At 48.6% G+C, this 12,296-nt stretch overlaps 1 protein-coding gene across 2 annotated transcripts in view; it reads right to left on the reverse strand.

Moving 5' to 3' along the window:
• LOC124476039 (dynamin binding protein) overlaps positions 1–12,296 on the reverse strand; it is a 41,061-nt gene that overhangs the window by 22,044 nt on the left and 6,721 nt on the right. For both annotated transcript variants that reach the window (XM_047033009.1, XM_047033010.1), the window contains exons 2-4: positions 8,408–8,562; positions 8,069–8,191; positions 4,193–6,454 (exon numbers count right to left, since the gene is read on the reverse strand). In XM_047033009.1, the coding sequence (XP_046888965.1) occupies positions 4,193–6,454; positions 8,069–8,191; positions 8,408–8,552 (2,530 nt within the window). In that variant the 5' untranslated portion in view covers positions 8,553–8,562. The remainder of the gene's footprint in view (positions 1–4,192; positions 6,455–8,068; positions 8,192–8,407; positions 8,563–12,296) is intronic.

A 12,296-nucleotide genomic window follows, 5' to 3' on the forward strand; every position in this document is an offset into this window, starting at 1 on the left:
AACTGAAAATCCCAATCACTCTTTCATCTGAGTTGAAGAACTCCCCTCAGGACAGCTCTCATGGTCTATTGGACAGACAAGGGGGACCCAGGGATATCTAAAGTGCCAGGGCTGTGCTCGGTAATGAGACTGAGAGAACTTCAATTGTGGATTTGGAGTGTGAGAGGACTGGGGAAAGCACAAAAGACGAAAAGAGGAAATGGAGTTGTAGTAGTTGAGATTAAACTAAGACCCTGATACCTTTTTAATTTCAGCCAAACTGATCTCAATTAGGTGGAGGAAGAGAGAGAAAAATAGAGAGAGGCGGATGAGGGGAGAGGCAGAGAGATAGAGTGAGGTAGTTGCATGGAAAGTTGGCATGGATTGCAGTGACACAGACTTTTCTGTATGTGTTTGTGTGTGTGTGTGTGTGTGTGTGTGTATGTATGTGTGTCCTTTATACAGTCTCTTAACAAAGTTTCATTGGCATTCGGAGAGTAAACATTGGAGAAAAAAAATCTAAGAACTTAGAATTGGTCAAAGAAACTAGAAATACTTGATCCTTTTAATCATACTTCTTTGGTTTTTGGTTCAGTTTCATACTTTGTACGTTCCTCATCTCTGCGTTTCACATCCACACAGCTCAGAGTTAGCCCCTGTGTTGTAACAAGAAGGCTGTGTGGCTCCCACTCCCTGCAGAGAAACACACCCTCTCAGAGAAACACACACTCTCAGAGAAACACACCCTCTCAGAGAAACACACCCTCTCAGAGAAACACAGCCTCTCAGAGAAACACAGCCTCTCAGAGAAACACACACTCTCAGAGAAACACACCCTCTCAGAGAATGGAACGCCACCCAGCCTGAGTGACTGGGAGTGTGAGTGTTTGTGTTTGGAAAACACGATTCATAGATAATGTGTTACTATGGCTTGAGGCTCGGCATGTGTCCTCCTTCCTACTGTGAGTAAGGTATTCCACTGCATTTGATTCATTATGCTTAAGCCTGAGGGCATTATCCTTTAGTATAATATAGGAGTAGAAATGGGCACTAGTATTCAAATATTTGTATATTTGAACCAGGATAAGATTTCAAACAGATCCAATAATAGTATTAGATGTGGGAGTAAGATATGAAATGAACAGTGACGGAGAAGCATCAAGTCATGTTCAGAGGCTCCTCCTCCCTGTTCCACGTCTCCAGGGAGACAACTGTGCGGCATATTCAAGAGGCTCATGAACATTCCTCCCCTTTCTCCATCCCTCTGTAGGAAAACACACCAAGCGGCTGAGGTGTGTGCACAGCTGTGAGGGAGTGTGTGTGTTTGTGTGTGTTTACCGGCGGTAGCTTGGGAGTGTGTGCGTGTGTGCTGAATTGAAATTGTGTGAGTGCGTGGGCTGGTGTGTGTGTGTTCTTGCATGTCTGTTAATTTGACTCTATGTCAACAAAGGAAATCCATCGTCTCGCTAGAACATGCACACATCCCAGGAATACCTTCCCAATAACTCACATCTACAATCAAATGTACAGTTACCAAACATCACAAATACAATGTGCAGTCGCTAGTCGCTCACAAAGAAAGTTCCACTGAAATATTCAGTCAAAAGATTACAAGTGAATGAAACACTTTTGCTGCATCATATCACTCCTGACGTTGAGTGTCACCACTGTCACAGAACAGTAAACCTACATTATCACAAGCAGTGAGCCTTGACTATCAGGTTCACTCTGCAGGTACTGTAAAGAACAAACAGAAAAACAGTACAAAATATCAGAAATGTTTAGCTTTCAAATCTGTTAACGGTCCACATTCTACATGAACTAGAAGCCTGAGGTGATATCTGGCCTCAGAATATCAGCTTAGCTGGCTAACGTTGTCAACCTTGATGCATCCCAACTTCCCTGGCAAGCTTCACCTGGATCCTACCTGCCATGTGATTGGACCACTGAGCCCCTAGGACATGTCCAAACAAGGAAGTGAGTCGAACGACGGGCCGTACCATGGCGCTCCACCACCGAGTTGTGACGGTGGCGCCGGAACGGGCCATGGTCCCCTAGAATCCACCGGCCCCCAACACACAACTGGTGTCTCTGAACTGTACTCCTCTCCACGAGTGAAGAAGGGATGAGAACAGGGAATGGATGGGTGAAGAGGGAGGGGGAGGGAGAGAGCAAGAAAGGGTGACGGAGGGGAAAAAACAGGGCAAGGAAAGAGAGCAAGCAGGAGTGGAGAGAGTGGAAGATGGAGGGAGAGATAGAGAGAGAGAGGGAGAGAGAGGCCCACGTGTACAGCTTCCCCCCTCTCTATGATCCAGGAATGCACCTCGCACCTACGTGAGAGAGGTTCGGCCTTGGCAGACAGCATTCCACACCTCACCAAAAAGACCCGGGGAAAACAATTAAGGGCCAATTAGCTATCGAGACGGTGGCGATAAATCAGTCAAGTCCACCAATGGCCGAAGCGCTGACCTTGTGACCCTGCCCTTCTGTTCTTACAGCTTATTATTATGTTCATGTCAGACATATTGAGTACAAGCAGACATATTTGGGCCAAGTGCATCTTATATAAAGTCACTCGGTTTGATTTGAAAATTGAAAAATCAAGTCCTTGTGGTGTGACATTAGCTAACATGTTTAGCAAATGCTACACAGAGTTCAGGACCAGAGTGAGTTCTGCCATTAGTGCTGTATTTGCAGTGTACCGTGGGAGAGAGACTGTCTGTCTGTCCAATGAATCACACTAGTCTTTGGCCCAGTTCCACCTCGTTCTCTCCTCCAACCCTACAAATGTGAAATAACAAAGACTAACACCCCACAGTACCATATACACCAATTCAATCAATGAAAACATAAGGATCATGGATATGGAACCAGGCCAAGGACTGTGTCTGTGGAGAAACCTGTCTTATCTCGCCAAAGACAAATCCAGTCCATGTTCACTGCATGCCACAAGATCATGATGACTCATTTCACAGGAAGTAGACTCTGAAACGCAGGTGTTTTCACACAACGAGCCACACCTTGACTGGAATGATGACCATGGCTGCCACCCTGACATACAGATAACAGTTTATTAGACATGGACTCCAAAAAAGTTACAGGAACTCTGGTCTGTGACGAATGAACACTGATCCTTGTTTTATACCAGCTTGTCACCAGAGGCCAAATGACACCCAACAAAGACAATGATGAAGCAAATCACATTCAGTCCATTAAAAACAGTTCAAATGTATGACAGGCACAACAAATATACATTTACTCATTCACAGGACGAAGGCATGGCCACACCTACACGCACACACTCACACGCCCCCCCCCCCCCCCCACACACACACACACACACCATACTCTATTCAAACACCATCTCTATCTGTGGTTTATGAATATTGCCAGGTGATACAGCTGCTCAGTTATTCAAATAATGCCATTAGATTAGTGTGTGTGTGTGTGTGTGTGTGTGTGTAGCCTACAAATCTGTGTCTGACTGTGACAATGTTCCTGTGATAAGACAGATTCCTGGAAATGGAACAATTCGGTCTGATCCTAAGCTCAGGAAAACAGACAGTCTTTCCTCTGACCATTCTCCTACCAAGAACTTAACCCTTCCCAGGAAACGCTGGCCTCTGGTTGTCCTAGGATCAGTGTTGTCAGTAAGGCAGTAAACTAAGCCAACCTCCAACCTCATTTACCTGCTCTGAGGTCAGTGTGTTAACAATCTTTGTGCGGCTAACTTTAGCTGCCTCTGGCAGACACCGTAAACTGTTGAAGATGGTAGTCGGCAACATCTTGTTGTCCCAGGACTTCTTGTTCAGACTCGTGTTCTTGTGCTAACACAGTTTTCAGGAAAAGATTATCACAGCCTTGACTGTAACCTTTCCTTCCATGAGGTTAATGTTTGCTTAGCTTTTCTTCTTTGTTGTGGGGGAGTAGGGTTTTGTTGGAATAAGCCTATTCTGGTATCAGTGTAACCCCTGGTAAACACATTGTTCTGTCGTTTTGCGAATGCTGTTGCGTGACTGCAGTGTGAACAAACAAACTCAAATGTCTCTATAAAATCAAAGCCCACAGTTTATTGTCAAATAAATATACATGTGTGATTTTTCCCGGTCAGTCTGATCTCCTAGCTTCTCGCTGCTCCAAGGCCTTCCCGTTAACAAGCGCTGGTCTGAGATCAGCCCCGTCTCCCATCCACCTCACCGCCCGTCGGTCTTACCTTGCAGCTGCTGCTGTTCCAGGGCCAGGGTCTCCAGGGTGTAGGAGCAGAACTCCAGGTTCTCCATGGCCTGCAGCCGGGCCGCCTCGTCCTCCTCGTCCTCGTCCTCCTCCAGCATGGCCGTCAGCTCCTGGGCAGTCTGGGCGTAGGCCTCCATGTCTCGCTCCACCTCCTGCAGCCGCAGCAGAGCCTGGTAGCGCTCCTCCCGGCTCCGCTCGCTCTCCCTCTCCGCCTCCAGCTCCGCCTGCAGCGCCTCCTCCGCCCGCAGCTGCCGCTCGGCCTCGCGCTCCTGCCGGGCGGCCAGGTCGCCGTAGGCGGGCTCCTTGTCCTCGGGGCTGTAGAACACGGGGCCGACGAGGGGCGGCGGGTGGGCGGCGCTTTGGCGGGGGAAGGGGGGCGGGGGGCGGGGAGCGGGGCGGGCAGGCTTGTAGGGAGCCGGGGCCGGGGGGCGGAGGATCCGGGGGCGCGGGGGAGGGGGGCGGAGGGTCTTGCGGCGCTCGAGGGAGGAGGAGGCGGAGTTGGAGCGGGCGGAGGAAGGTAGGAGGAAGGACAAGGGGGAGTGATTAGAGCCCCGGATGATGTCGCTCTCACTGCTGAAGTCCAGGATGGAGTAGTGTCGAGACACGCTGGCCTTGTGACCGCTGTTGCCGCTGCCGGAATCCCCGGTGACTTCGCTAGCGACGCTTCCGCTGTCACCCGGCCCATGCCCCCCCAGGCTCTTCTCGAACTCTAAGAGCTGCTGGGATAGTTTGGTCTCCAGGTCGCCGGCTGACGTCGCCAGGGTGTCCATGGTGAAGGAGGCAGGCAGGAGGCCGTTCAAGCCCCGCCCCTTCTGCAAGGACCGCCCCCTGCGATCGCCACTGACACCAGTCACCAAATCAGCATCGTTGATGCTGGAGTGACGAGTCAGTTTCTTCTGTCTGTGGACCTCTACTAGCCCAAGTAACGCCTTGCCAATACTAGCGCCTTTTCCATTACTGGTGGCACCGTCTGTTGGTGACCTCTGGTAGTGTCCATTATCTTTTGACCAGGCAGGCAGTGAGCTGTGTAGATTGAGGCTTAGAGCTCGTTTAAAAGCGTGGGCAGCTTCAGGATAGCTAGCCCTGCTACCGTTCGTGCTGTTAGCATTGTGGCTAACGTGGTGCCTGTGGCTAAGCGCCGGCAGGCTAGGCCGAAGGGGAAGCCTGGGCCTCGTATGAGGAGCTGAGCTGGGTCTCTGGGGCCCTCGCTGGGCAGGAGCTGCTGGCCTATGGGGCAGTGGCTCGGTCCTCCTCCTCCTTTCCTCCCCGTCCTGAGTACGAGTCTCGGAGCTCTCTGGTACCGCCCGCTCGCTAACCGCATCTTGTTGCCATTTTCGCTCCTCAGCCCTCTCAAAGTAGTCGAGGTCCCACACCGTGTGGTCCTCTTGAGGTGTCCATTCGGAGCCATACTCCGGACCGCTATGGTCCTGTGGGTCGGAGCAATACTCTGAAGGATAGCCGCTCTCCTCCTCCTCCTCTCCTCCCGTCGTTTCGACAACAGTCTTCATTTCTTCGGGCGCGTGCCGCCCGTCGTCCTCCATCTTGATGAAGCGGTGCGGGAAGATGCCCTGCCTACCGTGCAGCTCCCCCTCCAGCCAGCCGTCCTCCGTCCTGCCCAGCACGCGGATGCGCTCGCCCACGTCAAAGTCCAGCTCCCCCACATCGATCGCCCGGAACTCGTACAGCGCCACTCCGTAAACCCCCTCTTCCTCCTCCTCCTCCCTGTGCTCCTCCACCTGTTCATAGTCCTCTTTCTCCCCTGCCTCCTCTTCAATTCCATCCCCAGCGTCAAAGGGGTCATAGTTCAACGGTTCAGGGTCGTAGTGCAAACTGTCTGCCTGGTAGTTCTCTGGATCTGGTTCTGTATCATGGGGGGACCTGAGGGGGCCCAAGAGCTCCACAAACCCCTCTGGGAACATCCCCCTCCGCCCGTCCAGCTCCCCCTGAAACCAGCCTGGCTCCGGGAGGCCGGTGATGGTGATGAGGTCCCCCTCACGAAAGTCCAGCTCTTCGTGGAGCTGTGCGTGGAGGCCCATGAGGGCCCGGGCCTGTCCCAGTGCGTAAGGGGGGAGCTCGGAGGCCTGGGCCTGGGCAGAGCGCTCGGAGAGCTGCCTGGAGCGCCCCGACAGGTGGAGCTCCTTGACGCACGACGCGGGGAAGACGCCACGGGTGCCGCAGAAACTCCGCCCTCTCTGCCAGGCGCCCACGCTGTCGGCTCCGCTCTCTCCAGCGACGATGTCGCCTAGAAAAAGGGAAACGTGTAGATAAGTGAAAGTAGCATTCAGAGTTGTAATTATATGAAGAATAAATGTGGTTTGAACTGATAGAGGAGGAAAATAACAGAGGGGTGGGAGAAAGTTAGGGAAAGAAAGTGATTTGAAGATTTGAAAAGGGATTGACAAGATTGATAGAGGTAAAGAGTAGGGTAGAGCAACAGAGATGAAAATATGATGATGGATCACAATTAAAGGAGATAAACTGGGATAAGCTGTTCCTTAAAATCTTCCATGTAACGTTGGCCATTCACAAAGCAAACTAATGCAATGTTATTTGACATTTCCAAGAATTAGAACATAAAAGACCTCAATTTCCATAACTGGGTCTATATGACCATACATATGACCACAAAGAGGCCATTGTTTGAATCCTAAACTCCTCCCGTTCCTGGTGGTGGGGGGTACCTCCTGGGGTAACAAAAGGCCCCAACACTGCCTCCAACTCAAACTAAAATTGACTCAGTTTTACTCACAACCTTCAGAGAATTAGAGAAATGGAATGTCCGCTTAAAGTCAAAAAGGTCACATTCCAGGAGCGTAGACTCCACCTTCCATTGTGTCTGAACCACAAACGGGGGCACCACTCGTGTGGAACATAACGCCAGACAGGAAACAACACTTTAACTTACAGACATCCAATGTGCTACATTTGGCACGATCCAACAGGACAGGTTGTTAAGTTATATTCAGGTTAATTACTATTCTGAAATATAAAGAGTTTGAATACAAGTTCAAACTACGGTATGATAGAGGATATTTAAGGACGATGTTTAGGGGGAGTCATTGTGCACCACATGCCACAGAAACTCAGCTGTAAACTCATCTATGCAAGTGAAAACACACATGTATTTCAGTCATTTGCAAGGATGTTTTCACTCTGAAAACAGTAGGAATAGACTTAAAACACAGAGACTGAGAAGACAAACAACAAAAGCACCTGAATCGTTTTCTTTTTAAATGTCTCGACTCCTTATGGGAGAACTAGTGACACCTAGTGGAACGTTTTCTAAACGTTGGCGCCATCGGTCAGCTCGATAACAAAAGGTACGAAAAAGATACAAAAGGTTGATAAATAAATCTAAGAAAACCACTGGCTGTCACAGACCAATCATTATGTGTCCTTGGCAGCATAATGATGTTCTGTTTAATGATTCACATGTTCTACATCTAGATAAAGCTGGGTAAGCAGTCTGTATTCTGTTTATAGCAAAATAATGAGAATGTCAGGTTGGAATGGCACTCAGAAATGTCATCTATCTCTGGGTTGTTTTATGTAGATTGTGATGTTGTGAATCATTATCACACATGGTCATAGCTGAAGTTCTGATGCCTGGAGTCATCCTTCTAGAAAGACTACGATACTACTTACTACACAGACAGATTCATGGGACACACCATGCCTACTGTAAAACACCACTCAACACTTTACCTCGGTCCAAGGACATTAAGATCCTTTTAACAAGCAGCGTTAGGCTGAGTGGAAAAATATCACTTGTTAGATACAGAACTGCTACACTAGGACAATATAGCTTAAATGTGTGTGTATGTGTGTGTGTGTGCGTGTGCATTTGTATCCCTACCTCTCTTAAGTGGGAGGGTGCCTGGTTCTGCCGAGCTGAAGTCATTGATGCATACGTAGAGTTCCTCCTCTGGCTTGGTGCTGGGGATAGTCACCGCCTCCACAAAAGTGGTGGGAAACTGGCCTAGGACGGAGAAGGAAACACGGACAGAAAGAAGGAGAAAGAAACCGTTTAAGAATGAATCCAAATCAAGTGTAAAGAAAACCTTCTAATACTCAAGAAACCGTGGAAGGATACTCCAATTCTTCTTTTGTCTCCTAAAAAGTACTTGGAAGAGTGGTCTGTGAGTTCCTAAAACCTTTTTGAGTTCTGCTATGCCATTGACCCCCCTTCCCTCACCTGTGACTCCATCCTTGTTGCCGAGCAACCAGAACTCGTCCACCACGCTGAGCACTTCGATGACGTCACCAGGGAAGAGGGGCAGCTCCTCGGAGACGCTGGGGAGGAACTCAAACACTGCACGGACCACTGACCCTGCCTCCATCACTCATCCCCTGGAGAAAGGGACAGGGGAGGATGAGGAGGAGGAGAAAGAGGAGGAAGAGGGGGAGGAGGAGAGAGAAACAGCCAGAGAGAAAGAGGGAAAAGAGAGAGGGTTAGACAGAGAGGGAGAGAGGAAGAGAAGAATGTGAGAATTGAGAGTCGAGCTGAGGGTTGAAGATAGCTGTTCAGGTCCCTATTCACACAGAGCTACTTAAATGTTAAGGGCCCTTGTATTCTTGTTAGAACTTTCATCAAAGAAAGTTTGTCTGCTTCACAGAGAAAAAGAAAGCAACGTTCAGGAGACCAGAGGCCTCATGTTGTATCCTGTACCTCTGCTTCTCATTAGGATTCATTTCTCCACTAGGTGTCTCAAATCACCCACAGAAGGAACCAACACAGACTGCAGTATACACAGAATACAGACAGCTGTATTCTGTTATCATGACAGTAATACACAGGAGACTGTTCCTGGCTTTACACTGTGAGTCTCTTGGACTGAACATTGGTGCATTGTTACTGAATGAGCTGTGGACATTACCACATTAGATCAATGTCTACACTCCCTAACTCGCTTGACTATATGACTGGGTGGGGTCAAGAACTATCCGAGTTTATAGATTAACGTGAGCCATAAACTAACTGCTATGAGACAGAGTACAACATGAGTGTATGCGTGTGTGTATAGTGTATGCATGTGTACATGTAATTTCCTTGACTGCCACGTTTGAGTTATCACACAAAGAAATCCATCAACTTCAAATTTCCTCGGATGCAATGTGGCCATTCCTCACCTCGGCTATAGGAAGAAATAATATCTACTAACCAAAAGATAGCCTCGTAAATTGATTCAACAAGAGCGCAATAACACCAGAACTACGAAATGATGCAGTATTCCCCGGCTCCAATCAGCCCGTCCCAGGAAACAGAACAACAGAACACTCGGTGTGGATGGACACGTTGTAAAGGCAATTGAAAAAGAACGACAGAGAGGGAAACGAGAGAAGATGGCAGTAGTTTGTCTACCTCAATGGTTCCTCTGTCTGGTCCCGTAGACTGGGGATGGGGGAGAGGAGAGGGGGGGTAGCGGCAGTATTTAATCCCAGCCAAGAGTGTCTCTGACTGGGGAGCAAGGGGGGTCAAGTAACCATGGATGTGGTTCTCTGGTGGGGATGTGTGACCTGTCAGTTATGGAAGAGTGTGTGACAGCGCAACCCTGTCGCCATGGTGCAGGAATGACGTGTGTGTTTATGTGAGGAGAGTGTGCATGAAAGTCTCCATGAGTGCAGGTCTTCCCGTGTGTGTGTATGTGTGTGTATATGCGTGCGTGTGTGTCCTTACATGTGGTGAAGGTTAGGGAGTATGGTTTCAGCCAAACAGAACAGGGCTCACGGCTCAGGGTAGGAACACAACACCCCAGTGTTTTAAAGACACACTGAAACCCACTGAAACCCTAACCAGCCTATTAGCTCATTCACACCATAGGGACTTCACAAAACTGCTAACTCACCTAGCTCGCTATTCTATAGGCAGGTTGAATGACATTATGTCCAAACCATTGAATGACACAGGATCACATTTGTTCATCTCCTTAATTAGGAGGATTGGGGAGTAGTGTAAGAAGAGTGCTCAAGGCTTCCATTTTCATTTGCTGCATGACTGATCACGTAGGATGAGGGCCGAGCAAAATAACTAAAAGTTCCGGACACAGCCATGAGTAGGAGTAGGTGTGTTTGTTCATTCCAGCCAGATTACCAGGACGAGTCTTAACAAGAAGAGTTGCAACACTGTAGCTCTTACGCTCGGCGCAGACAATCAGCATCATGTCTAGATTCAGTGACAAGATATCCACCTCTGCTGGTGTCCTCAAACGCCCGTTTCCCAAGACACTAGAAGAACCTGAGGAGCACTTGATTTGGACTGCCTTGACTAGCATTTGCAGCTTCGAAATTCAACTACGCCATATACAAAGTGCCCTTTTGCCCCTTCAAATATTTGCGCCATGTGTTCACCCAGGTCTTATTAAACAGTCCAATTCTCCAGATAGAAGAGACCAGTGGACAGCAACCAAGAGCCTCCTTTCCAATTGTGATTCAAGTTATTGCTTTCAGAACTAGTTTACAGTGTTGGCATTCCAGTCAGGTAATGATAAGGCCACCTTTCCCTTTAAACTCCTATAAGGAATATGGCTGTGTGATTTGAAGAAAGAATCATCTCAGCGTTGAACATGTGCGCAGCTCCACACGAATATCTCAAAGCATTCAAAAACCAAAACATGCCCTAATTACTATGTAATCAGTCAGGGGCCATCGCTATTGGTTTGTGGTACTTAGCCTATTGCCACAAGTACCATCCTAGGAGCTGGAGAGTACGTTAAGGATTCGACAGACTAAAGCCCCCCCCCTCAAAAAAAACAACCCTTTCAAATAGCTTATGCTAGGCTATAGTCTACAGTACCTCTAGGGGGTGACTTGGAGGGGGACCTCAGACGCAGCAGTAATCCCTCCTCGTGGCAGCTGACACCAGACAAGCGTATTAGTGTTATTCTTAGGTCTGTGTGTCAGTGTGCAGTGTGACTCCCCCATGCTGCTCACCAAGCACATGACTACAACTTCACCTCTGTCGCACGGATCTCCAACCTGCTCCACGGCGAGGCCTGGGATTGGTCAAATAGGTGACGTGTGCGACTTGACTTTCTGGAACTTGTTATAAGGTGCTGGGTCACTCGAACGTTTGTCGAACTTTTTGTCTTCTGCTGTAGTTGTGAAACCTGTATCCGTGGTGTTTGCATGACAGATACTTCAACCGGAAATTGAACCCACGGACAAAAATGAACTATGTGGAGGTGCTTCCTGCGCTCCCAGGCCTACTCTGTGGTGCATAATCTACAGCTGCACACTTGCTGTACAGTACAGTATGGGCTGCTGAGAAAGAAGAGAGACAGCACGTCTCTGACTGGAAGAATGGTTTGTTTATGCGGCATGCAACTGCATAGCTGCTGCAATGCAGGTTGACTTTTCTATGTGGATGTGTTTTGGGCTCTGCCTGGGTAGATTACTGTAAGACTTGAGACCAGGTAACAAACAACGTGCAAAGAACAGAAAGAAAATGTGAATATGAGTGGATGAAAATGGTTCTCTCTGGGGAAAATCTTAAACATGTCAGATATGAAGGGTTAGCAATAGCAGTTAACCAGCCAGCTAAACGACTGCAACAACAAAAACGTCACATGCTGGGTACTCTCTGGCACAGTAACACAGATATTAGGAAGTGAGATTGATGACGACAACATGGTTAAAATAATTCTCCTTTATCATGACAAGTTGGGAGAGCCTCTAGCAACTCAAAAGGGTTCACTTTGAACCAGAGTGAATTATGGCTGGGATATCCTTCAGGGGAAATCAGCCCCTTACAATCTGAGGAAGACAGAGACAGTCACGTTGGAATTGTATTTATGATCCCGATAAGACACACGGCATGACTCCTATTTCCCCACACAGGAAAGGCCCCTCATAGAAAGACAGCATTCATCAGAGCAGCACACCAACAGACCAGCCAACAGACCACACTGGCAGAGAGCATCAGTTGATGAGCTAACGACTCATCATAGAGGGAGATAAAGAAGACAGAGGGCATAGGAAAGAGAGAGAGAGAGAGAGAGAGAGAGAGAGAGAGAGAGAGAGAGAGAGAGAGAGAGAGAGAGAGAGAGAGCATGAGACTGGGTGCCAGTTGGCACCATCCTGGAGAA

Source organism: Hypomesus transpacificus, chromosome 13, assembly GCF_021917145.1.
Source record: "Hypomesus transpacificus isolate Combined female chromosome 13, fHypTra1, whole genome shotgun sequence".
Lineage (NCBI taxonomy): Eukaryota > Metazoa > Chordata > Actinopteri > Osmeriformes > Osmeridae > Hypomesus > Hypomesus transpacificus.